Genomic DNA, 25740 nt, shown 5'->3' on the forward strand with positions numbered 1-25740 from the left:
GAGGTGGGGGGAGGAAAGGAGGGGAGGAGAGAAAGAGACTCGATCCCCACCCTACCCGAGAACGGATGGTCCACGCAGAGCTCGCTTCTCTCCCTTTCCCTCATCAGTGGGGGTGGTCTGGGGAGCGGCGGGCTGGTGGAGGTTTGTGGGTCAGTGGGTTGGCCGGGCGCTTCGTCGATAGCGAAGCCTTGGGGAGCTCTTGGCAGGGCGGTTCCCTCTTCCTCCCTTCCCCCTCGCAAGAGACGGTGGCTCTGGCTGTTGCTGGTAGAAGCCGGCCGGCTCCCGCTTTGTGTTGTGTAAGCGGATGTTAATGGCCGGCCCCGCCATGCGGTGACTGAGGGGAAATCAAAATGCCGGCTGCTGCCTTTGTTCCTCCTCCTCCCCCCGCCCAGCTCAGACTCTAAAATGGCAGCGGCTGGAAAATGTGGCGTAGACAGAAATGAGAGACAAAGGAAACAGCGCTGGCAGGAAGCAGCGGCCGCGCAGCCAGGTCCCCTCTGGGAGCGCTGTGTTGTGCTGGGAAGGATCGTTCCAGCGCCCGCCTGCACGAGATTGGGGAGCAGTCGGGGCGCGGGAGGGAGCCTCGCGCTCGGGTCCAGTTTAGGGGCGTTTAGTGCGGGGCTGAGCGCCTCAGGGCTGCGAGGACAGGCGTTCGAGACAAGCCTTTTCTAAGGGACCTCGCCTACAACGCTAAAATAAAACGTGTGGCTTCATAAAACATCGTTATTGAGAGAAAGTCTTACCTTTCGGGATACAAGAAAACCGTTTCCAGGGAAGTTATCCCCAGGTTTTGTAACTCCTCCTGCCCATGTTCTGCAGGCTAACACACAATGGGAGTGTCACTTGGGTGGGAAACCATTTTGATCATGAGGCAATACGAAGGTGTTAATGCCTGCCCTTTGCTTATGTTGCAACTTGCTATAGGCTTTTCAATTTTGTTTTATGGAAGCTGCAAAGATTAGTGTTTCCTTCTGAATATGAGTTGTAGATTGTGGCATCTGCAACTTAAATATGTATTTTGAAGTTTCAGTATCCTGTAGGTGGGGTATAGAAATCTAAATTATAAGGTTACAGGGATTGCAAAGTTGGTGATCAAGTTGTATAAGAGGACTAAAATGTTTCTCTTGGATTCTATGTTATGATCTTCTCCAGGTTTGGAGCCCCCCGTTTTGGAGGAAGTAGAGGTGGACCTCTCTCTGGGAAGAAATTTGGAAACCCTGGGGAAAAACTTACAAAAAAGAAATGGAATTTAGATGAGCTGCCCAAATTTGAGAAAAACTTCTATCAAGAACATCCTGATGTAGTTAGACGTACTGTGGTATGTACCCTGCCCAGCTCATGCCAAAGTAAACAAAAAAGTGCAAACATGCTGAGGGTCATAGGGCCCAACAGGCATGGATGGGGTAAATTAAAAGATAACTTCAGTATCAAAGCTTATTTCCAATAATGGGATTTCTAATCTTGCAGCAAGAAGTTGAACAGTACAGAGCAAGCAAAGAAGTCACAGTTAGGGGCCATAACTGTCCAAAACCGATTATAAACTTCTATGAAGCTAACTTTCCTGGTAAGTGAAGACTAGTGTACTGGTCATTCTTCCAGGCTTGATTAAGACAAAGTGCAAGTCAATAAATTTCAATTTTTTTTTTCCCTCAAGCAAATGTTATGGAAGTAATTCAGAGGCAGAACTTCACTGAACCAACTGCTATTCAAGCACAGGGTTGGCCTGTTGCATTGAGTGGATTGGATATGGTTGGTGTGGCACAGACTGGATCAGGGAAAACACTGTCTGTAAGTTTTGATTACAGCCTGGAATACTGCTGGGTTTCAGAAGTTAAGGTATGGCCTGACTTAGTGCAGGCTGAATGCTTCTGGGAAGAGATGGTAATGAGACTTTTCTTTCTTCCAAACAGTACTTGCTGCCGGCTATTGTGCATATAAATCATCAGCCATTCCTGGAGCGAGGAGATGGACCTATTGTGAGTATCCCTAAATGAAAAGAGATCTTAAATTCCAGAGAATTGGATTATTTTTTTTCTTATAGTCCAACTCTCCATGCTTGTAAGAGTGCATAGCTGCATTGTTTCTCTGTATGACTAAAGCGGTTCCATGTTCTGGTAGTTTCCCAAGAAGATCCTGTAGGCTCTGACTGGATTGTCCTTAAACTTATGCAGAACAGGACTGCATGTCCTGTTTTGGAAACTGCTATCTTCTGGAAGCTAGTGAATTTCAGGTGTCATAGCACATAGCATAGGTTAGTGTTTGGTGGTAACTGAGAAACTAGGTGATTTAGTTTGCTGGGTTGGCTACTTAAATCCACTTTAGTCATTCTGGCACTGAAGTAATTAGTATGGTTACCTTTCTATTTAAAACTAGTGTCAGAATAGAAGCTTCAAATAGGTATTGAACTAAAAGCTGGGCATCTTGTTCCTAGTGTCTTGTGCTGGCACCAACTCGTGAACTGGCTCAACAAGTGCAGCAGGTCGCTGCTGAATATAGCAGGGCATGCCGTTTGAAGTCTACGTGTATTTATGGAGGTGCTCCGAAGGGACCACAAATTCGTGACTTGGAGAGAGGTACGGATAAGCCTCGATGCATCTCTGTGTGAGGCAATGGGAAGACTACTTCAGCTGACTTCTTACTGCATGGTTTTTAGGTGTGGAAATCTGCATTGCTACACCTGGGAGACTGATAGACTTCTTGGAAGCTGGAAAGACCAATCTCAGGAGGTGTACTTACCTTGTCCTTGATGAAGCTGACAGGATGCTTGACATGGGTTTTGAGCCTCAGATCAGAAAAATTGTGGATCAGATAAGAGTGAGTATAAGTGGTTGAGGCATTTATCACTATTACAGAAACAAATGCCACTATGCTTATTAAGCAAGGGCAGTGCAATAAACTCTTTCAGACTTGTCTGGGTAGGTGGGGTTTTTTTTTTTTTTGTAGGACACTTGACTATGGATTTTGTACTGATATAGTCTCCTACTCCAGCCTGACAGGCAAACTCTCATGTGGAGTGCTACATGGCCAAAGGAAGTAAGGCAGCTGGCTGAAGACTTCTTGAAAGAATATGTGCACATCAACATTGGTGCATTAGAACTAAGTGCAAACCACAACATTCTTCAGATTGTGGATGTGTGTCATGACGTAGAGAAAGATGACAAGTAAGTCAGTGGGGGCAAAGCATTTTTTTAATTTTGTTTGCCTGACGAACTGTGAAATGAATTTGTCGTGATGGAATTTTGCCACCAGTCTGAGACCACTAAAAATTTAGTTTTAATAGCCTGATGTATTCTTTTTAAACTTGCACGGTACAGATCAATCCTAGCTCTAATCATCGTCTCTTCGTAATAGGCTTATTCGTTTGATGGAAGAAATAATGAGTGAGAAGGAAAATAAAACAATTGTTTTTGTGGAAACCAAAAGACGCTGTGATGATCTTACCAGGAAAATGAGGAGAGATGGGTGAGTCCAATAGCTTGAATGTCAGCGAGCCACTCTGTAGTCTGAGATAGCTTTTGATTCTTCATGAGTGACCACTTAACTATAGTGCCAAAGCTGTCAAATATAGCAACACCAGGTGGTGGTCAAAATGTTAAAACTAACTCTAAGCTATTTGCCTGTTGCCAGAAGTCCTGTCTTTGATTAATGAAACTACTCAAGGAATGTTTTAAGCCCAATTAAGTTGTTTATTTTCAGGTGGCCAGCAATGGGTATTCATGGTGATAAAAGTCAGCAGGAGAGAGACTGGGTTCTAAATGGTGAGTATTTCGGCAATTTCTGCAAGTCATATGGTCTTACTTAATAAAGAAACTGATGAGTTGCTTGTGTTACAGAATTCAAACATGGAAAAGCACCAATCCTGATCGCTACAGATGTTGCATCCAGAGGTCTAGGTTAGTACAACTCGTAATGGCAGTTGCCCAAAGCTTTTTAAAGAAAGTCTATTGCTTTCTTTAACCTCTGCATTTTTCTAAGTTTTCTTCACATAAAGGTGCAGTCTTTGTGGCAAGGCCTAGGCATGACAATCGGAGGACTCGAGGGGGATGGAGGACTAGTGGAAGTGATCGGCTGGCTGCTTCCAGTCAAATAGAGAGGTGAAAGCTGAGAGCATTGTGTGCCAGTAATCTTCAAAAGGCAAAGATCATCCTTTAAACTACTACCCCATAAACTGTTCTCTCATGAAATAAGCAGTTTCATTCACAGTTCACTTTGCCCTGGTATTTCTCTCCTCTCCATGCTTTGCATGATTTGCCATGGTGCAGTACTGTTAGTTTTGTGCATACTGTCTGCTGTGATCTGTGGGTCTTTGAATTTCAGTGAGTTTGCTGAAATGTTGAAGAAAATAATTACAAACTTCAATGAAAATTTTTTTTTCAACCATGAAATGGAGAGAGCAGCTTTAAAATGTACTAAGCCTTGTACAAATTGGTGAGTACTGGCACATGAAATCTGAGAAAAAGGCCACCTCTCACTTTAGCAAGTGGGGCAGGAAAGCAATGGCTTTTCAAATGCCTTTGAAAGTCGAAGTTCCTCCACCTATACATAGTCGTCATGTCGAGACCTGCCAGAGAGAGACACATTCTCAAGTGAACCCTGGCTTCTTGGAAGCGCTTGCCTAGACGAGACACAGTGCATAAAAACAACTTGGTGACTTTGGGGGGACAGGTATGTTTTTCTTGCAGCTGCGGTTCAAAGGTCTTGGCAAGACAAGCAGTGTGGCCCCTTTTTTTGAGCTTCTAATGAGTGTGTATGTGAAGGACCTTGTATGTTTTTACTCTAAGGTCCTCAAATGAGCACATGAAGAGGCTGCTGTGAGCTTTAGTGGCCCTACTGCAAGAAGCATTCAGATGTCACTTGATGATTTGTAAAGGGGACTCTTGAGTTGGGAATGACAAGCAAATGCATACTCCTTTATGGTAAGGTTTTGGATCACAGGGTGGGTGATGAGATGGGGACAGACGGAGTGTGCATTACTTTCCCTTCCACGGTACTCATGCAGAAATGGATAATTCTAACACTGTTCTTTGCAGCCATTATTTTCTTTGAAGTACTATTGTCTAATGTTTGTCTTCGATTTGGCTGTTGTGGTGTGCAAAACTTTGTACCTTGCTTTTTGCCACACTGCAACACTTTACAGATGTGGAAGATGTGAAATTTGTCATCAATTATGACTACCCTAACTCCTCAGAGGACTATATCCACCGAATTGGACGAACTGCCCGCAGTACCAAAACAGGCACAGCATACACATTCTTTACTCCTAACAATATTAAGCAAGTAAACGACCTCATCTCTGTGCTTCGGGAGGCTAATCAAGCCATCAACCCCAAATTGCTTCAGTTGATTGAAGACAGAGGTTCAGGTAAGTACTGTTCTTGACCACAGTGCCTAGCTTTCCTCTAGGAACAAAATGGAAACTCAAATTCCACCTCTGTCCTTTCTACAAAATGAACGTGGAAGGTGGTTTAGCTACCAGTTAGTGACCTGAAAAGGTATTTATGAACACCAAAACCAAAAAGCAACACCTCTTCCCTCTAAATACTCCACACCCGTGATGTGGTGCACCTGTGGCCAAAGATAATGTGTTTGAGTATTTGCTCTGAAATATAACATCGCAGAGCTCAGTTTTGTGGCCTTTTCTCATATTGCTAGAAAAGGTGGATGTAAGTGTCCTGTTGGCAAGGTGAAAGTGACTTTTTGCCTTGAGGCCACTGCTTGTGTTACAGGGGAGAGTAATATGACTATACTTATAGGTTTGACGGCTTTATCTATTAAAATAGTCTTCATCTAACTAGAGGTCAGTTAGCAACTGGAAAGCTTCTATAGTAAATTGGCCTTGATGGTGCAGAAAGGGAAAGATTTTTCTCTTATTGGCTGAACTCATTTGGAGGCTTCTAAAATGCAGCCTTTGAGATCTATCTATCTATATATATATAACACTATATGTTGTCTCTTTTTAATAGGTCGTTCCCGAGGCGATCGACGTGACAGATACTCTGCGGGCAAAAGGGGTGGATTTAGTAGTTTTAGAGAGAGGGAGAACTTTGAGAGAACCTATGGTGCACTAGGAAAGAGAGACTTTGGAGCAAAAACTCAAAATGGGGCTTACAGTGCCCAAAGTTTCAGTAATGGAACACCTTTTGGAAATGGCTTTGCAGCCGCAGGCATGCAGGCTGGCTTCAGGGCTGGTAACCCTGCTGCAGGAGCTTACCAGAATGGCTATGAGCAGCAGTATGGCAGTAATATTGCAAATATGCACAATGGCATGAACCAGCAGCAGTATGCGTATCCTGCCACTGGTGCTGCTCCCATGATAGGTTACCCAATGCCAACAAGTTATTCTCAATAACTTAGTGTATTTAAATGTCTCAGTTTTTCATAATTGCTCTTTATATTGTGTGTTATCAAAACAGGATAGTTATTTAAGAAATGGGAAATGCAGAAATGACTGCAGTGCAGCAGTAATTATGGTGCACTTTTTCGCTATTTAAGTTGAATATTTCTCTACATTCCTGAAACAATTTTTAGTTTTTTGTACTAGAAAATGCAGACAGTGTTTTCAAAGTAAATGTACAGTGATTTGAAATACAGTAACAGAAGGCAGTGCATGGCCTTCCAATAAAGATATTTGAAGACCGAATTTTCTTTCAGATGGCAATTTTCTCAACATGTGCACAACTTTACATTAATGGAATGTCAAATGTTTTTATATTAAATTCTAGAAAGGTTTCTCAACTGTGTCTGATTAAAAATTTAAGCTTATAAAAAAAAAAACCAGCCTTGCCTTGATTGGGCTAGATTGCTTAGCATGGCAGGCTCTGCTTTGATGGGGAAGAAAACTAAAGCTGGCTTCTGCGTAACTGTTGGAAACAGTGCTCTTCCTTGTCTCACTAGAATAGGGCCAGTTTTTGGAAAAGATCTGCTGGAGTAATGGTATAGCTAAAAAAAGAAGTCTTGCTATCCAAAACTCTGCAGTGGTGTTGCTAATGAGCTGCTACAAGCGTAGGAAGCCTTTGCAGCACAGTAACTGTTACCTTCACAGGAGCATATGTGCAGACCAGGCTTGAGTGTAATGTATCTACAGCTGTCAGGCCTTGTGGGTTAGCATGCGGGCATACTATGAGCTTCAGAGAAATGGGAAGATCTTAGTATTAAAACTTCAAATTATACTTAAACTGGTATTGAGCAGTGATTTCTTTATGGAAGTGGGGGGGGAGGGAAGTGGGCCGTTGATCTGTCAACATGCTTCATGGATATATTTTTTTCAAGACATAAAAATGATTCATCTCAAAACATCGCCCATGCTCAGTAAAGCAACAGCATTTCCTTGTGTAGGCACATAGCATGAATAATACTTGATCCTGGGGGTTAAAGTACATCACGCTTTCAAAATACAGTCTATTAAAATTTCAGTTAATGCTGACTTTCAGTACCTTCCTCACTCGTTTATCAGTAACAGTGATTAGTTTCAAGTTTAACTGTGCTTAACTAACAGCTTAATGCGTTCAAGGTTCTGTCTGCAAGAATCAAGGCAAGATTCTACCTAGGTTAGTTTGAGCCCAAGTCAGGCTATTTGTTTTACACTTCAGACCTTTTTGCTAGTCTGTGCTCAGCTCTTGGAGATTGTTTTCCTTTGAGGCTCAGCTTGTGATGTTCTTAACTAAACTAAAATTATGTATATCTGTGTTTTCTGTGGTATTCTATCACTTGTCAGTACTCTTGCGATCATTCACTATTGCTATAAGAACTTAAGGTGAAGTCCTGTAATAATACCCCACTTCACCAACTGCACTTTCACTGCAGTTGGTGATGTGGAAGTAGTTTTAATTAGCTCTGCAACGTTCCCCTTGCTCAGTGCTAAAGACGAGGATGTAGATAGTTACTTATCTTAGCCATTAACATGTAATATTCCAAAGTTTCCAGGTCAGTTGCCTGAAAGAAAAGGTGTGGGAAGCATGTTTTTGTTTAAAAACTTGATACTAAAAAAGGTATATGGAGAAAACTTGGAGCTTGTGCATTAACATTAACAGACTGGGGCCTTCTTCAACTGATGCAAAGGTAGGAGATAGCACAAACCACATTTGTTAAAGTGAAAACCAGATAGGCGTTGGCAAGTCTTACTGGTTGAAAACGTGCTTTGGAGACTTAATCAGGAAATCGTGCAGAGAGATCCACCTTGTGACAGAATTAGTACAGAATTTTTAAGGTTGCAGATTCTTAGTGGGCTTTGTGGCCAAGTTGGCTACTTTAGGAATTGAAGTAATAGACTAGACAGTTCTGTCTTGCTTCTAGAGAGGTGTTGGGGTTTTGGTGTGAGGTTTTGTTTTTGTTTTTTTTTTTTTAATCAGTAAGGCACAACTTGTAAAACAGAAGCAGGTCTTAATTTTTTTTTTTTTTCTGTGTGGTGTTTCCAAATGACCATCATCCAGGGGAAGTGTTCCCTGAGGGCCACAGGGTCTTGCTCTATGTAAGCTGGGCTCGCTTCACATTTTCACATAAAATGAAGAAAAAAGAGCTCTACCTGATAACTCTGATAATATCAGATACTCTGATAGAATTGAGCTCATGGCAAATCTACTTCAGAAATATAACTAACTGTATGTGGTGGTACCTTTGCACCCAGGAACAGCACCTCCTCCTGCTGAGCCAGTGGCCAATTGACGCCTTGTCTCCCTGTTCTCAGTCTGTTCCTCGCGGTTGTGCAGTAAAGAACCAAGGCCGACATTATTCTGACGGGTTGGGATTTGACATACATGAGTTTCTCTTAGCAGCAACTCGCGGAATGGTGCCTCTCTTGAGCTCCACCTTCTGGCACTGGTACAAACCCGTGATTAAGCACGTATGGAAATTTCCACTGCTCGGCTGAGGCCTTGGGCCCCCGCGTGCCCTGCCGTGACACATTACTTGGAACTCTGCTTTGTGCTGTTTTAGACGACTCAAAGCAACGTGTAGCTGCTCTAATGGGATCTATGTGGGCTCTCCACATGAAATCCTCCTTGTGCAGTGGTGATGTGTTTCCCATGACGGAGAAGGGTTTGGTCCTCGCACGCACCCCACCAGCCCACAGGGTCGCCTCCGCGTAGTAGAGCTCGGGCCTGCCGTGCCCGGGGTGGGGAGGCATACGCTATCGCCTCAGCCGGGGTCGGGCTGGAGGGCACGAAACGCCGGCGGCGGATGAGTCCTCGCCGGGCTCAAGGGAGCTGCCGCCTCCGAGAAGGAACCGCGGTCGGCGAAAACGGCCCCGCCGGCGGAGCGCCAGCCCGTATGCGCGGTCGCTGCGTCCCCCCTCGCTCCTGAGGGAACGTAGCGCACGCGCAGTGCGCGCTTCGACCGTCCTCGTCTCCTCCCCCCTGACTCCCTCCGCCATGAGGGAGCAGGGACGCAAGGAAGATGGCGCTAGGCTGTTGCCAGAGGGGCTGGTGGTGCGGCCGCGCTCCCTGGGGGCGGCCTGTGCTGCTGCGGCGGCTGCCCTTCGCTCGGATGGCGGAGGGGGTGGAGGCAGGGTCCCCGTCACGGCCCTACGCGGTGGCAGCGGCCGGCGACGGTGAGGCGGTGGGCGGGGAGGAGCTGCTGGAGGTGTGCTGGCGGCGGCACTTCCTGCGGGGCGGTGCGGAGCCGCGGCCGGCGCTGGTATGGCGAGACTACCTCAGCGGCTGCCACCCGGGCTTCGGGCCGCTGGGCGCCGCACTGCGGGGCAACCTGGCGGCCCAGTGGTGGGACTCGGCGCTGGCGCTACGGGAGCAGGTGTTGGCGGTGGATGCCCCGGTTCACGGCCTGCCCGCCGTCGGCGCTCCGCCGGCCTCGCAGGGGCTTCAGCTGCTGCACTCAGAGACGCTGCGCGAAGCCCTCCGGAGCGGGCGCTGTAGCCAGGAGCCCGGCGGTCCTTCTCTGGAAGAAGTGTTGGGGAGCGCCGGGGTGCTTCGTGAGAGCCTGCTCCCCGGTACGTCCCTCGGCCGAGGCCCATCCCTTCGGGGTGAGGTGGGTCTCCGGAGAGCTCTGGGCGCCCGCTCGCCTTTTTCTTGCTGGGAGTGAAGCAGCTGTGTTTAAGGGAATTTTCCAGTTGGCGTTAGAGCGCTGGGAAAGTTTCATCTGCGTGCTGAGGGCTCGTGTCCTTTTCAGGGACCTGAGCAGCTCATGCCGAAGTGTGCATCGGATGTTTTCCTGTGTAATTAGGGGAAAGGCGTATAAAAATTGCAGTTGCCAAAGTTCCTGGAGGAATTGGGCTACAGACTGCTTAACTAATCTTTGAAAAACAGTAACGCTAGTGGGACTGTGCATATAAACGTATGTGTTACATTCACTATCAGTAGAATTATTTTTTTCTGTGGCTACTAGAATTAGCGATTTGTCTTTTGACAGGTGCTTTGGCACAATATGTTAGCTGCTTAGAACTGGTAAACAAAAGACTGCCTTGTGGCCTCGCTCAAGTTGGAGTATGTTTTCACTCTATTCCAGAAACGGAACAGCACAACAGAACCCCTATAAGGTAGAGTAATAGAGGGATTAATCCCTTTCCATACTTAAACCAACTGCTTGCACTTGTTTCGCTTTTGAATTATTTTTGAATACTCTCTTTTGCTTTTTTCCTGTTATTTTTGAAGGAGTTAACTTGCTGACCTTGCTATTGTTTAAAGAATAGGCGAAAGGACCACATCTTTGCTTGCATGGTTTAGCTCTCCCAGAACTGCAGGGCAGTGGCTCGATTACTGGTTACGCCAGAGGCTCCAATGGTGGAGGAAGGTAACAACCCATGGGAAATGTTGGCTGCTCCTTTATATCTCGAAGAGGGGGGGAATAGACACACTGATCACTTTTATGGTGTTATATTGCTAGCCAGTTCTTTTAACTGAAATACATGTATTTCTAAGAAACGGAAAAACTACTGAAGTTTGTGACAGACCTATTAAGTAGTTTATAATGTGTCTTGCAGGAAGGCAAATGGTTTGTGTTTGTAAGTGATCTGAGATCAAAATGCTGTAAAACAACGAAGAGATTTGGGCTGTAATTTATAAAAATCTGCTGAAAATCACAAACTTCAGCTTGCATTACAGACTTGTTTTTTGTAGTTCATACAGCACACACAGTAGCGATCACCTCTTACGTTTTTAATTTTCAGTTTGCAGTAGGCCCGTCTAACTTCAGCAGCAGCGACTTTCAGGATGAAGAAGGAAGAAGAGGATTTAATCTACATTACAGCTTTCCTTGGGGGACAGAAACAATAGAAACATTGAAGAACCTTGGTGATACTGAGCTGTTACAGATGTATCCAGGGGATAGTTCAAAATTACTTGTAAGCTTTACTATATTAGAAATTTTTTTTATAAAAAGTACATGGGAGAGAAATGGTTTCTTTGCTGTTCCAGTTTCTTAGCGTGTGACTGTCTTTGTTCTTTTGTTGTAAGAACAGTACAATTGATACTCTACAGCCAGACCTTCATTTTCAAAAGCAGATAAAGTAGTATTTTGGGGTGGGTTGTTTTTTTGTTTTTTGTTGGGTTTTTTTTTTTGCAAAGAGTTAATTCTTCAAAGTTAGAAATGAGCTATTGTGACCAGACGGCGCTTGTCCCTTGTGTATCCTTTACCTGAATCCACGAGTAGATGTCAAGACAAATTCGGTCTGTGTTCTGCAGTGTTAAGTTTGCATCAAAAAGAACCTGTAAATGTTTTTCTTTCTGTAGCTTGCCCAATTCCATATATGTGGGGGAGTGTATGTGGATCAATAGATGATAAATGCTGCAAATGGCAATACAGAAGTAATGTAACCTACGCAACTGTGGGTTACGTAGTGGTTTCTCAGAATGTGGGGACAGATCCTTGCGGTCGCTGCGGTCATAATCCACAAACTTCCAAGAGAAAATGCAGAGTTGTGAGTGTATTGGCCATATCTTTTGAATTTATGATCAGAGAGGCAGGACCAGAAAATAATCCCATCCTGCTCTCATCTGCTTTCCCCAGTGTTACAGTCTTACCTAGTTATTGTTACACTTTTAAGATTGTTGGAAACTTTTAAAAAATATATGTCTGATTGTATTTTAAATGTAATGAGGTTGCTTGAGCTCAATGTCTCGTTATACATTTAAAGTAAACAAAAGGCCCATTGAGACAGTAGTTGAGGTATCTCTTTGTGGTTGTTTTTTTTTTTCCTCTTCAGGGCCGAGATGGAAGGAAGAATGTTATTCCTCATGTTCTGTCTGTGAGTGGAAATCTGGACCGAGGAGCGTTAGCGTACCTCTTTGATTCTCTACAGCTAGCTGAGAATCCATTAACTAAAAAGAGAAGTTCACAGAGAAAGGTAACTTTCTGTAGAAAGTGTAAGGAAGAATAGATGACGAAAGGTGAGGGCAGGTCTAAGTACAAACCCCACAGACAATGAGGTAAATTCAAGCGTGGAAATATCTCTCTTTTCCACATCTCCATTCTCCGTTCCCTTCCCCAAGACCTGCAGACGGAATGCATTTCACCGATAACAATAGGCTGGCCCCATGGCACTGCCACTGCGGTCCTTTTCACCCGCATAAGCAATTTCTCTTTCACTCTGAGGTCACCTTTCCTGTTTTACCTCCTGTGATGAGAAGGTAGGCTCTTGCCATGCAAGCAATGAAGGACTTAAGTTGGAGTGTAGCTGCTGTTCGTGAGGAGTTTGTTTCTTCCAGCAGCATTTGAAGGTTGCTGAGAAGAGTGGAAAAAGTGGGTCACAGGTGGTAGTGGGGTGTTTCTCCAAGGACCATAATTATTCCACTTTTTCCCTGATTTTCTGGAGTTAGTGCTAACTTTGAGACAGCACTTGTTAATCAAATAGTCGTTTGGTCTTTAAGAACAAGCAGTAGATTGGTAACTACAGGGCTGTCTCTGATCACTCTGGCTCCATTGCAGATGATGGAGCTTTGCTAACAGAACTTGAGCTCTTTTCTGGGGCTCAGCCAAAACGGACTAATTTCTGCCACACTAACCTAGCTGGCATGTGTGCTAGTTATATAAAATAAGGCTTGCTTCTAATTCAGGATTTGGTGCTATGAGAAATTTTTTGCATATTTAGAACCTTATTTTCAGTGAAAAAAAAATAAATTTCCTAGTTCTGTTTAGAATTTCACAATAAATGCATTTAGTAATCGGTTGCTTTTTGTACAATTATTAGGTACTGAAGCTTCATCCTTGTTTAGCACCCCTTAAAGTGGCCTTGGATGTAGGAAAAGGTCCAACAACAGAGCTGAGACAGGTACGTTGTAAGAAAGCTTTTTAATTTTGAGGACTCACTTTCCACATAACCTTCTGTTACAATTCAGACACTGTTTGTGTTAGGGAAAATCATGCTGCTGCTTTGATTCTCGGAGGTTCATGGTTGCATAGTTTTCACTGTGATTCTGCTGTGCAGCTTGTGAGTTGCGGCCAAAGGAGTACATGGCAGACAGTAGGTAGTAGGTGCCGTCCTTGTGTTAGCACCTTGCTTTTAGTACTATTAACAGAGCTGATGTTTATTCCATGCAAAGTTAAGGAAAATAAATTTTAAAATTCCTCTCACCTTCTTAATCTTTCAGGATTATTTTAAGACATGGGTCGCATAAGGGTTTTTTAAAAGTTTTTATGTAAGTCAAGTCATTAATTCAGTCCTCACAGAAGGGAGGAAAATTGCACTGACATGTTTTTAAGTAGAAATGGAGATTTGATTGTCAGGCTGCTTTCTACTTTGAGGTCCTTATAGCCAGAAAATTAACACCGGCTAGGAATGCTAATACCGCACATGCTAGTTATTGGTTTCTTTGTAAAGGATTTCAATCCCTGGAAGTCTGTCTTTTAACTTTTGTTTTTAAATAAATGCAGGTTTGTCAAGGATTGTTCAATGAACTGTCAGAAAACAGAATTTCTGTATGGCCGGGTTATCTCGAAACCATGCAGGTATCTCTGGAACAGCTTTATACAAAGTAAGGAGAAACAGTCTTTTGTAAATTGAACTATGAAGGTGAAGGATGATTTTCTGTGGACTGGCAAAAATATGCCTGTTTTCAGTAAGCAGTCATCGAGTGCAGTAACCGCATGACTGAAGGCATGTATCCCAAACTATAAACTTGGATTCAGTTAGTTTTATTACATAGAGCAATGTCAGATAGTTCATTTTTAAAAGTAAGTGAAGTACAAGCCTTTCACATGTCGCTGCTGTTTCTGTGGAACTCTGGAGTGCCTTTTAGAGACTCTCCTATTGAAAATAAATTTCTTAAGATGACTCATAAGCTCGCAGAACTGTTTCCCACTCTCAGCCCCCATTCTTGTGTCAGGGCTGGTTGTGTGTTTCATTCTTAAGTACTATCTCAAATAGCACGCTGTGTCTGACTTAAAAGTTCTTCCAAGTCTGGAACCGGTACCATTAGTGTACGTGATGGAACTACTTGTGCAGATAAAAACTGCTGTTCCATTTGAGGGTTTCATATAAGATTTGTTGATCAGGACTGAATTTTGAGCATATCGCTGCTGATGTCAGTGGATCTTGAGATTATTGCTGAGGTTTTTTTTCCCCCGAGAGAAAAACAAATGCAACAGTTTGTTCGTGTGCAGTAGTCTCCAAAGTAAGTCTGACTATAAAATAACAGAAAAAAGATATATTCTGCTTCTACAAAAATACCCTTGTAATACGGTACTAGATAACATTTTTATGTGCTAAAGTAACTAATTTAAAGAAATGTAATCAGGAAAGCAATGAATAGTAACAAGAAAACTGGTGTCTTCGCACTGAACTTAGTGCAGTATAGCAGAATAAATATTTACAGCTTATAGTCATTTGTATTTAACTTATCTGAACTTTTTGTACACCAAAAGCAGTAACAGGCATGCTCTTTTCTTTGGAGGTACGATGAGATGAGTGTTCTCTTCACGATCTTGATAACTGATGCCACCCTAGAGAATGGAGTGGTCCAGCTGAGAAGCAGAGACACCACCATGAAGGAAATGATGCACATTTCTAGGCTGAAGGACTTTTTAACTAAATACGTAACAGCAGCCAAAAATGTGTAAACTTGAATTCATTGAATAAAAGGAATTTCTTAAACCTCTGTGCCTGAGCTGCCTTCTATGGTGTCACGGACTCGGTGGTTTCTCGGCAAATAGTTCTGCTAACACTTGGTGGTGCATCTGTTTTCTGTCAAATCTAGACCATCTACATCTTCCAGGTTACCTTGTAAAGAGGGAAGAGACAACTTGTCCCTCATTAGCAGGGCTAATCATATTCTCTTTCATGTCTTCAGTTTTTTATCCCCTAGAGATCATCCAGTCCAACTCCCCTGCTAAAGCAGGGTTGTGCAGAGCACATCACTCAGGACAGCATCCAGGTGGGTCTTGAAGATCTCCAGAGAAGGGGACTCCCCAACCTCCCTGGGCAGCCTGTTTCAGGGCTCCGTCACCCTCACTGTAAAGAAGTTTTTTCTCATATTTGAATGGAACTTCCTGTGTTCCAGCTTGAGCCCGTTGCCCCTTGTCCTATTGCTGGAAACCACTGAAAAGAGTCCAGCTCCAACACTTCAACCCGCCCTTTAGATACTTGTAAACATAAATAAGGTCTCCCCTCAGCCTTTGCTTGTCCAGGCTAAATGTCAATGTCATGAAACGCAGAAACTTGCCTTAAAAATTTCTTCTGTTAACGCGATGCTTATTCAACTATAAACAGGTTATTTGTAACTGCTGTACACTAAATAATAATAATTGCCGCATAGTGTATTTATGCTAGATACAATGCAAAGTGAGCATAGTGTGGCTGTGCGACTTCCTGAACTCGTGGAACTCCACATAAGCTGGCTACGAAATGACATTAAAACAACCCAGAAACATCTTAAGAAACAGCTTATAGCAGGATACAGAATTTGTTTTGGAGTTAATTCTCCCAAAAGTTAATTTTAGCTTCCTGTCCCTACTCTGAGAGCTGAAGTAATGTTGAACTGAGAAATTGCCATTCTTGCTGCTAGGTAACAGTGGGTACAGAGGCCAGATACATCCTCTAGTGTGTGCCTAGGAGGATAACACAGTTGGGATTATTTTTTTTTTTTAATACATGACTGAAGCCTTTTGATTATCTTATGTTTGCGTACCATCCAGTTTCAATTTCAGGAGAATTGTTAAATGTACGGGAGCTTGGGTCTGGGTGAAAGCTTTGTGTCATTTATTCATTGCTGTTTATTTATCAGATATATACAATGCCAGATTATATATTGTGTCCAGCAGGATTTTACCTGACAGCGATTGCATTGTTTTGTTTCATTTTGGTTTTTTTTTTATGGTGCTATTTGGGCAATAAGCTGCTGTTTGTCTAATGGGATTGCTATTTGGGTCTTTGTTTATTGCAGTTTTTATCTGTTCTGCTTTTTCTTGTAGATTGAAGCCCTTAGAGATTATGACTTGGAGATTTTGCTTGCTATCAGAGAACGAGTTTTATTAGCTGTCTACGAAATAATTAGTCCAGGAAACTAGTATCATCTCTTTCTGTGTAAATTTGGTGGTACTTATCACAACTGAGAACTGAAAGATTCTTTAAAAATACACCCTTAAGTTAGTCACAAAAGAGATCTTACCTTGTACTCAGTCTCTGACGAGGACCTTTGAATAGAGTGTAGCTGGTGCCGCCTTCTCTGCTAAAAGCCAGAATAACATAATTCATGGTTCCTCTTTTTGGTACAGATACACAACAGAAAAATTAATATACTATCAGCAACTTGGTCACTAATAACATTTCCTGCATGGTTTTGTAATGAAGCTGTTGAATTTTTGGGTTATAGGATGGTGATAGGCTTTTCCCCTCAAAAAAGTCTTAAAGTTATTTGAAGTTCTCTGTAGCAAGTAAACAGTTTCAGTATCTAACTGCTACAATCTAAACCCGGTCTCCCCCCTGCAAAATTCCCCCAAACCGTATTTTTGTGCATCAGATATTCCAAGATTCTAGCTTGAGGTTTTCACCTTTTCCACCTTCTCTTCTTATAACATAAAAGTTGACGTATTCTTCTTCTGGTTTAACAGGCTCTGGATTAAAGATGGTGAACAGCAATTGATTACAAAAGATTGACTGGATTTTTGTGGTTGTGTTGTTTTTTTTTTTTTTTTTTTTTTTTAATTTTTTTTTTTTTAAATAATGAAATAAAGCAGCAAGATTCCGTATTGAATTTAAGTCTACCATGCTTTAGTGTTTGTGGCCCTTATCAGAGCTATTGTCACTGTCCTTGCAGGGTATGTGGGTAGAAACCTGATTGATATCTGGCATAATCAGCTATACTGAGCTAATGTAGCAGAGCAGCGACAGCCCTGCCCGTCTCCTACAGGAATAGGAAGGCAGATTTGTTTGGAGAGAATGATCCCCTTTCTGGTATTTAGACACAGGCAAAATAATGTCTTTGCTGTTGGTTTGTTTTGGGGTTTCTTTTTCTTTTGAAAATATTGATGTTCATGTATAAGGCAGGTGTAGAAAACCACAAGTTAATGGCATTGTGGCTTTCATGTAATGTCTTCATTACTGGTGTATTTTCTGCAACTGAACTAGTACAATGTTTTAGCATAGGTCAGTTGATTTGTCATCGAGCATTATTTCATAATTTTGGTTTGAACTGACAGTCTTGTTGAGAAACATGGAATAAAGAACTGTTGTGTACTGAACAATTTTGAACACAACACAGGAGCTATGTAAGTTTTATTTTGCTACAACTTGCATATGGCCCACTTTTGTCTCTTGGTAAATGGGAATTGCATCTCTGATCTACTTACTGCCTTTAATTTTCTTTTTCTCTGTAATGGCTATTTTAGTCTTCACTATGAGTTGCCAAATGCAATTCTTCATTTTACTTCTGCTTACAGTAGATTTCTGTGTAGAATTTCGGTTCATTTACCTAATTATAGTTTTGGTTGCGTGGTTGACAGGTAGTGCCAAATATGGATCCTGAGGAACTTCAAATAATGCCTCTACCAGGCACGGTCAGTGGGACTATTATTGCTTACTGAGTGGTAGTAGGTGTCCTCTTCCACTGCCTTTGCAGTACCTGAAGAAATTTGCCCATCCTCACTACAAACAGTATAATAGCATTCTTCAACCGAGTTACTCCCACAAGTAAGTTTTGTGACTGCACGGGGAGTAACATGAACTTACCAATCTCTGTGTATATTACATAGTTTTCAGAGTCTTCTGCATTCGCTGGTGAAGTAAGGCCAGTTGAGGTCCTAGTAGACTTAATTTTTTCTGCAAATTGTAAAAGGAAAACACGTGCCTACAAACATATATAATTTTTTTTCTTAGAGGTAAATAGACATATCCATGATACTCTGTTAATACTTGGAGACCTCAGATAACGTTATTTTCATGATAAAAATTACTCCTCAACCAAGGGCATTATTAATAGAATTTCCTCTCTTTACTAAGATCAATGAGGTTCACTTCCTTCCAATGTTCATGTGTATTAGATTAGATGTTGCTTTGCTTCCACAGACCTGTCACAGCCCGAAAACACAGCTCGGAGGTTTTGCCTTGTCAGTGTATTGCTAAGTTGCCTATGCTGGTTAAGAGGAGGCTTGACGACATCTTAAAATACCAAGCGTATAAGTCTTCTTGTAACATGACGTTCACACACTGAAATGTATTGACAACATAAACGGGGTAAATGAAACAGACATTCAAATAACTCACTTGCTTTATATGAGGGAATTATGAAAAATGGAATTGCCAGAGCAAATCCTATTACGAATAGTAGCAAGATCAGTCCAAGAGAAATGATCAGAGGTTGAGAATAGTTTCTTTCTTCTGCCAAAAAGAAAAAGAAAAAAAAAAGTTTATGCAATGAAACGTTGTTTCATAGTCTAAGTATTTACTGTAAATTAAAATCCAGACTTTGCATTTCTTTAAGCTTTTGGATTAACTGTGGTTAATGTAACTATTCAGGAGTCCCAAGCGCACACTGCCACAGCAGAAAGAAGGGAACTCGCTGGTGCCACCAGACTCTCATAAGACCAGAGAGAAAAATGAAACTAGACTCCTCTCTAGGTGGACGAGGGGTCTATTGTAAAAGCGAGTCATCCTTCTTGGTCACTTCAACTTTTCCTACTATCTAGGCTGCATGGAATTCTATCTTTTTGCATTAACTTTAAAAACTAAGCATTTTTTTAATTGTAAAAAAATTGTATTTTGAACATTACCTTGCAGGAACAAAATTTCTGTCTAAAAAAGTTGCATCGTTACAGGATTCTGAATTTTGTGTGGTCCCTGTTTTCTGACCGTGGTAAACGTTCACGCATACACACCTGCTAATGTAAAGTTGAAACTGTTGCTGTATTTTGTACTATTGTGAAAGCTATTTTCAGCTCTGCATTTATAGGTTCCAAAGTCACTAGAGGAACTGATATATAGAAAAATCACAGCTGCTTCCCTCTTGTGCGTCCTTACTGGAGGAGAGATGTTTCGTTTTCCTTTGAAGAAGATGTATGTGATAGGAAGAGAGCCGTTCTCCGAGAGGCAAGACAGGGTCACATTTTGGCCTTTCTTTGCTTGAGAGGTGGGTGAACTCAGCACAGGTTTGGAAATCGGCTCTGTAAAAAAAAAACCTGAAAGAACTGCATCACTGCGTACAGGACAAGCTGCAAAGCAAGACTCGGAGTTAAGTGGCAACACTGGCAAATGAGATTGGCATCAAGGAATGGAGGCCTCAGTGAGCCAGATCAGAGTAGCACAGAGTCTAGGTCAAATAGGGTTTTGCCATAAGGTTCAGCTCCACCATCAAGGCAGGTGCACACCGTAGTCCAAAACAGTACCTGCTGCAAACAAAACCCTGACTCTGCTGTTGCAGATACATCATGTGGCTACGTACCCCAAAAATAAAATGAGCTGACACGGCATTCAGCCAGACATACCTATAAGGGTGAAGTTGAGACTGTTGCTGTATTTTCCGCCACTGGACATTATATTCTCAGCTTTGCATTTGTATTCACCCACATCACCGGCAGAGTCGATAGTCAAGTTAAACAAAGCGGGTGTCAAGTCTGGCCTATTTAAAGTGGATACCTTCTGATTGTGTTTAAACAATGTGTATTTGACAGGTGGAAATCCAGAGTCTGAGTGGCAGGAGAGGCTCACGTTCTGGTTCATCACTACATTCAAAGTCCTCTGAACAGACACGAGCCTGGGATTGGACAGCATCTCTGGAAAGAAGAAACCTCTGAGTGAGTTCACTGCATCTATCATCCAAGAAACCCTCAGATTGCTCCCAAAACATGTCGAGGACCAGGCTATCCTTATTTCTGTTGAAACAGGGGGTTGTAATTTTTTCCACCTTCGGTAGCAGGCAACACAACTTGATATTTTTCAAAAACAGTATGTAGCTTCAAACACTTGATGAAAAATGCATGTCTTCATGCAAAATAGAGCATATAGACACAAAGCTAACTGATGTATCTAGATGAACTAACAAAAATACTGTTGAACTCCAGGAGCAATGAAAATAATAGAATATAAAAGACAAACATAAATATTATGGGACTGTAATTGTAGGAGAAAGTAACATTATATGCCAGTTGAGAGGTAACATGTGAACCTGAAAGTAAAAGCAGTATTTTATTTGTGGCCATATGTAAAAAGGCAGAAGTGGTATTTTGAATAGTAGCAGCAGGAGTCTTGACAGTCTGTTAAAATAGATTGCTTTTATGAGATTATACAAATAAATTTGTGATAGAAACTTTTAATGTATTTTCATATATAATGGTAATAAACTAGTCATGACTAAGATAAATTATGACACTTAAAGTGGAAAAAATATGTTTTAACAACTTAAAGCAATTTTGACTGTACATACAGGTCAGCAAAGAGACAGTTGACTTTGTATAGAAACTTGTAAACTGCCTTTTGCCACCACACAGGGCAAAAGATTTAATTTTACATGAAGGTTCTGGACATTTTTAAATCCCTCCCCAATTTTTTTTTTTTTTGTTAACAGTTAATTTCAACATATAAAGCCAAAAAAAAAAAAGAGAACCTACCTTTGCCATTTGCAGTAGTTTTCTGAATCTGCTGAGACATTTGAACTAAGAGGAGAAAAGAAAGGTTTCAGATAAGAAACAATAGTTCTTGTTTAGAAAGATTTGTAATATGTAAGAAGTACGTCCTCGGCTTACGGTAGCAAAATAGCAGAATTGTGAGAAAAAACATTTTCTTGATACCGAGCAGGACAGCTGGTGACATTACACTAACGAGATCTTCGACGAATGGCTCCCGGGGTTGAGGAAGTCCTAAATATGGTAACAGTGTTGATCTTTACTGGTGTTTGCGTAAAGACTTCGGTAATATTCCACTTACATTTAGCTTATGGCAGGCAGAGCAGTGGGCTGAAGAAAAAGCTGTGGAGTGAGGAACAGCAGTTTGGGATACAATGAAATGTTACACAGAGTTGCTCTAAAATGTAGCGGACGTAATCAGGAGTTTTTCCATGTGAGAGTGCTGTGTGGTAGACCACAGTATGGCTGAGATTGAGGGAGTATGTACTACCGTTTTTATTTTTAGCAGCGATGTGATTAAAAAAAAAAATTGGCCCCAAAAAATAATCTATAGACATTCTAAGATGCTAAGAAGTATTTATAGCTAGCCAACTTGATAGGGAACTGTTTTGGTCAAACTTCAATTTTTAAGCTGTGAGGACGTGAGATCTTGTACTAGAAGATATAAATCTCATCAGGAACTTGAGTTCAACAGCACTGCAGAAACGGATTTGATGACTAATTTGGTCATCTAATCAGTAATACAAAACGATATAATTATCATTACAGCAAATAGATGACATCTGTGTATCCTCTGGGTGAAGTAAACTATACCCAGGCAATGCTTTCTGAAGAACTCTAGGCCCTGTTGTATGTGAAGTAACTACTTATACAGAAAATGCCTTAAAAGTGGTGTTGTGGTCCTTGCCTTATTACTTGTCTCCAGTTTCTGAAGGTAACAAGATGAGGCCCTACAGTCTCTCCTCTTCTCTGGCGTAATACAAAATCCCTCCCAAGGCCTGATCTGTTTCCTCACAGAATTTTGTGTGCAACTTCCTTCCTCCTCATTTTGCTTTTTTTGTTTATTTTCTTTTAAGATAACTTCTACCCTCCCCTTGCAAATGTTTCTTATGTGGAAATGCTGACAACTAACCACAAGACTGGAATATTTTTTTTGGCAGCTGGCAGGAAGCATGTGTGAAAATGCAGCTGTCAGGATAGAACTGAGAGCACTTGTGCATTTTCCTGTTGTGGGAGCCTGTTTTTTTGTCAGAAAAACCACAAAAAAAAAAAAAAAAAAAAGCCCCTAAGACGTTTGCTTGTGTGATGGAGGCGGAGAGGTGTTCTGAAAGCTGTGGAAGGAGCCAGGGATCTCGCCCTCCTGGCAGGAGAAGTGGGTGGCCAGTCTGGGGCAGCCGCCTGGAGGCTGATGAGGGCTGTGGAGAGGAGGGCCCATGGCCACCTCCCTCGGTGCCGGAATTCCTCTACTGTCTTCTCTGCTATTTTGCTTTATGATGCTGAACTACAATTAGGCATTTTTGTTTTTCAGATGCCTCGTTATATGTGTCTTATGCTGCTTGATAGATGCCCCAGCCCAGGTTTGCAGCCAGTGGTGGAGCCGCCTGAGGGGAAGGGGCCAGCCCTGGGTCTGGTCATTTTGTTCGGGTTTGTTGGTGAATTAAAAATAGGGGTGAGTGTGATGGTGTGTGTGTGTGTGTGATGTCATTTGGGGCACCCCAATGTCACCGGGGGAGCAAGGATGCAGTGAAGGAGCCAGGTGAGTGGGACATGTGGGAGCTACATGGGGTTCCCCCAAAAGAGGTGAGTCACAGCCTGAGTGGGGCTGGGCAGAGTGGGGACAGGGCAGAGATATGGAAGCTACAAGATGGTTACAGTCCCTGTCGGGACTGAACAGCGCTGAGAGCAGCCGCTGCTCATCACCCTAATGAGGGCTCAGAGCAGAATAACTAAAGGGGTGCTGACACCCGGCGGCCGACGGCCGGTACTGCAGATGAGGAACCGCGCATGCGCAGTGGGACGATGATAATTCCCCACCCCTCGGCTCCGCCCCCGGGCGGGGCTTTGCGTCGGTTCCGCAGCTCGGGCGCATGCGCAGTTCCGCGAAGGCCGGGCCAGCGCTGGCTCGAGGACGAAGCAGCCCAAAGGGCGTTCCGGCGGGCTTCCCGCCAGCCAGAGCGGTTCCTGTGCCGCCCGCCCGCAGGCACGGCTGCCCCGCCCGGTCCCGAGAACGGACATTAGCGCTCCGATAGCGAATATTACCGCGAACAGGGCCCCCCGGAAGTGCCGGAGAGTCCCCGAGAAGTTCATCTCGATGATCTTTCCGTCCCCCCAGAATACCGGAAATGGCTATCAGTCCTCCGGAAGTCCACCTCTATGGCTTTCCGGTCCTCCAGGACGCCGGAAGTGACTATCAGTCCTCCGGAAGTCCACCTCTATGACCTTCCGGTCCTCCGGGACGCCGGAAGTGACTATCAGTCCTCCGGAAGTACATCTCTATGGCCTTTCGGTCCTCCAACACGCGTCAGTCCTCCGGAAGTCCATCTCGATGGCCTTTCGGTCCTCCAGGACGCCGGAAGCGACCATCAGTCCTCCGGAAATTCATCTCGATGGCCTTTTGGTCCTCCAGGACGCCGGAAGTGACTATCAGTCCTCTGATGTCAATCTCTATGGCTCTATGGTCCTCCAGGACACTAGAAATGTTTGTCGTTCTTCTCAAGAAAACATGCTTCCAACATTCTAACAGTACAGAAAATGGTCAACAATTAAGGACAAAAATGTCTTAAGTTTACAAAAATAAAACAGCAACTATAAAAATACCTTCTCCATAGCAACAAGTGGCATGATAATCACTGGAGATGAGTCAGAACTCCCAAATGGAAAAAAAAACCACAGGTATGGTCCTTAGCCTGCTGTAAACTTAAGGCAAGTGAGAAATACTGGTCCTACTCCTGTGGCTATCTCTATAGCTTCTGGGGCTTGGCCCTGCCCCGTTCCCAGGGGATTGTGGGAAGGGTAGTGGGCAGGGCCTGGGGTCTGACCCTGACCTCTGCTCAGTAAGTTCATTCTGCTCTGGGGCTTCTTTGGGAATGGTGGGGTGTTGGGTCTTCAGTTGACTGCAGCTTTAGGGCTGGCTCAGCTGTTTGGGCATTTAGAGGTGCAAAGTTAAGAAGTCTTAAGAAAGGCCTTCAGCACCTGCTAAGGTTCAACAGCGTATATAGGAGAATGCTTTTATGCTGGCTTTGTTTGCTTGCAAACTCCTCTGTTTGCTTGCTGCTGCTAAGCAAAATCCTCTGCTTGCTTTCTTTTAAACTCTGGTGGTGGGGTTTTTTTGGGTTTGGGGGTTTTCTTTTGTTTGTTTATTTGTTTGTTTGGTTGGTTTTTTAAGGTTAGTACTTCTGTAATGAGTATTTAAGGATGGCAAAATGGCTTAGTAGTACGCTTTTCTTTATTCTAGGTGTACTGCATTGTCCTGCAATTTTTGATTTTATTGAAGAATGAATTGTGGGGTTTTTTTTCACTAGGTTTGCTGTATACTGTGTAAGTTACTGATACCATTTTTCTTACTGATTTCACCATCTTACTGATGGTGAGATTATCTAGCAGAGTTTAGGGTGAGCATCTTGTGTGCACCTGCGTATGGAGTTTAAGCATTTCTCAAGAAAGCAGCAAGGACATAATGTCTTTCAGTGTACAGTACAGCTCATCACCTTTCCCTGTTGCCCACAGAGTACCAGTGTCCCTAGAGCTTTTGCAGTTTGTGGCAGGCCCCTCATAGATTTTTGTCAGGGCTTCACTTGTTTTGCGGGTCTAACAGAGCCCAGAGTCCGTGGGAAGACAGAAAATGGGAGGTGCCCACAGGATGAAGACATGGCTTGGAAGGCTTGGAAGAGCAGCTTCTGAGGAGCAGGCTTGACTTAGGCAAGGCGAGCAATGACTAGTGGGCTGAAGTATTAATTCTTTTTCAGGTGCTGTATTGTGGGTGAAGTTCTAAGTGTCCTTTGGTTCCATTGCACGGATAGTGCACAAGACTCAAAGTGGCAGCCCAAAATCATGGGCACCAGGTGGGCAAACAGCCAAGGTAAAGGCATGGGAGATGGGAATTGCTGCAGGCAGGCTGAGATTTTGGGCAATACCTCAGCATGTGCCTTTTGCTTCGTATTTTTCAGATGCTATACGCAGGCTTGGAGGGGTGAAGCTGCATACCAATAAGCAGGCAGAGAAGGAGAGGCAGCTGTGGGCTGTGTTGTTGTCCAATTGCAAAGTCTGAGATGTCAACTTGGTTCATTATTTACCCTCTGTTTTTTTAGGTGCTCTGTGAGCTGCCTTTAGAAGTGGGGGTCCGTGGGGCTTTGTGGGGGTCAGTGGGGGTTGTCAGGTGTCTGTAGAGGTTCATAGGGTTCTGTGGGGGTCTGTGGGGGTTCTTAGGGGTTCATGGGAGTTCTTTGGGGGTTTGTAGGTGTCTGTGGGGTTCCGTGGGGGTCCATGGAGGTCTGTGGGGTCCCTTGGGGTCTGTACGAATTCGTGGGGGTCTGCAAGGTACATGTTGTCCGTAGGCATCCATGGGGGTCCATGGGGTTCCTTTAGGCTTTGTGGGGGTCCATGGGGGTTCGTAGGGATCTGTGGGAGTTCATAGGTTTTTGTGGGAGTCCGTGGGGGTTTATAGGTATCTGTGGGGCTCTTTGGGGATCCGTGGGGTTTTGTGGGGGACTGTGGGTGTTTGTGGGGATCTGGGTGGGGGTGAGG

General features: G+C 43.3%; 3 protein-coding genes across 8 annotated transcripts in view; 2 read left to right on the plus strand and 1 right to left on the minus strand.

The window, feature by feature from the left end:
* DDX5 (DEAD (Asp-Glu-Ala-Asp) box helicase 5) overlaps positions 1–7175 on the plus strand; it is an 8556-nt gene extending 1381 nt beyond the window's left edge. The window contains exons 2-13 of one of the 2 annotated variants that reach the window (XM_014952243.1): positions 1153–1318; positions 1468–1564; positions 1655–1788; positions 1911–1976; positions 2432–2573; positions 2654–2814; positions 2989–3161; positions 3352–3462; positions 3697–3758; positions 3834–3893; positions 5138–5362; positions 5964–7175. In XM_014952243.1, the coding sequence (XP_014807729.1) occupies positions 1153–1318; positions 1468–1564; positions 1655–1788; positions 1911–1976; positions 2432–2573; positions 2654–2814; positions 2989–3161; positions 3352–3462; positions 3697–3758; positions 3834–3893; positions 5138–5362; positions 5964–6349 (1783 nt within the window). In that variant the 3' untranslated portion in view covers positions 6350–7175. The remainder of the gene's footprint in view (positions 1–1152; positions 1319–1467; positions 1565–1654; positions 1789–1910; positions 1977–2431; positions 2574–2653; positions 2815–2988; positions 3162–3351; positions 3463–3696; positions 3759–3833; positions 3894–5137; positions 5363–5963) is intronic. The other variant, XM_014952244.1, reaches the window with a different exon arrangement.
* A 2069-nt stretch (positions 7176–9244) lies between these two features.
* Positions 9245–15037, plus strand: POLG2 (polymerase (DNA directed), gamma 2, accessory subunit). Of its 3 annotated transcripts, none has more exons than XR_001413201.1 (8): positions 9245–9940; positions 10360–10486; positions 10635–10740; positions 11117–11290; positions 12152–12292; positions 13136–13216; positions 13819–14041; positions 14838–14961. XR_001413201.1 is itself a non-coding variant. In XM_014952245.1 (8 exons), the coding sequence occupies exons 1-8, from the start codon at positions 9391–9393 to the stop codon at positions 15001–15003; spliced, it is 1446 nt and encodes a 481-aa protein (XP_014807731.1). In that variant the 5' UTR covers positions 9245–9390; the 3' UTR covers positions 15004–15037. The 3 variants fall into 3 exon arrangements, 2 of the variants coding, with proteins under 2 accessions (XP_014807731.1, XP_014807732.1); XM_014952245.1 differs by having other exon boundaries at positions 13819–13919; positions 14838–15037; XM_014952246.1 differs by having other exon boundaries at positions 13819–13893; positions 14838–14964.
* A 1512-nt stretch (positions 15038–16549) lies between these two features.
* Positions 16550–21467, minus strand: MILR1 (mast cell immunoglobulin-like receptor 1). Of its 3 annotated transcripts, XM_014952249.1 has the most exons (8): positions 21118–21467; positions 20983–21027; positions 19861–20148; positions 19255–19539; positions 18644–18757; positions 18110–18199; positions 16933–16995; positions 16551–16610 (listed from the first exon to the last, which is right to left on the minus strand). In XM_014952249.1, the coding sequence occupies exons 1-8, from the start codon at positions 21182–21184 to the stop codon at positions 16558–16560; spliced, it is 1005 nt and encodes a 334-aa protein (XP_014807735.1). In that variant the 5' UTR covers positions 21185–21467; the 3' UTR covers positions 16551–16557. The 3 variants fall into 3 exon arrangements, with proteins under 3 accessions (XP_014807736.1, XP_014807735.1, XP_014807734.1); XM_014952250.1 differs by lacking the exon at positions 16933–16995 and having other exon boundaries at positions 16550–16607; XM_014952248.1 differs by lacking the exons at positions 16551–16610; positions 16933–16995 and having other exon boundaries at positions 17405–18199.
* Positions 21468–25740: the final 4273 nt, after the last annotated feature.

Source organism: Calidris pugnax, unplaced genomic scaffold, assembly GCF_001431845.1.
Source record: "Calidris pugnax isolate Ruff unplaced genomic scaffold, ASM143184v1 scaffold206, whole genome shotgun sequence".
Classification (NCBI taxonomy): Eukaryota; Metazoa; Chordata; class Aves; order Charadriiformes; family Scolopacidae; genus Calidris; species Calidris pugnax.

What these genes read in the sequence shown, in the direction of transcription:
- POLG2 (XM_014952245.1), top strand. Translation starts at nt 9,391, where the DNA reads ATGGCGCTAGGCTGTTGCCAGAGGGGCTGGTGGTGCGGCCGCGCTCCC. An exon ending in TCGTGAGAGCCTGCTCCCCG is followed by an intron (nt 9,941 to 10,359) that starts GTACGTCCCTCG and finishes GTCTTTTGACAG; the next exon opens with GTGCTTTGGCACAATATGTT. An exon ending in CACAACAGAACCCCTATAAG is followed by an intron (nt 10,487 to 10,634) that starts GTAGAGTAATAG and finishes TATTGTTTAAAG; the next exon opens with AATAGGCGAAAGGACCACAT.
- MILR1 (XM_014952248.1), bottom strand. Translation starts at nt 21,184, where the DNA reads ATGTCACCAGCTGTCCTGCTCGGTATCAAGAAAATGTTTTTTCTCACA. An exon ending in AACTACTGCAAATGGCAAAG is followed by an intron (nt 20,149 to 20,982) that starts GTAGGTTCTCTT and finishes TCTTCTTTCCAG; the next exon opens with AGATGCTGTCCAATCCCAGG. An exon ending in TTTCAACTTTACATTAGCAG is followed by an intron (nt 18,758 to 19,254) that starts GTGTGTATGCGT and finishes TCTTTTTGGCAG; the next exon opens with AAGAAAGAAACTATTCTCAA.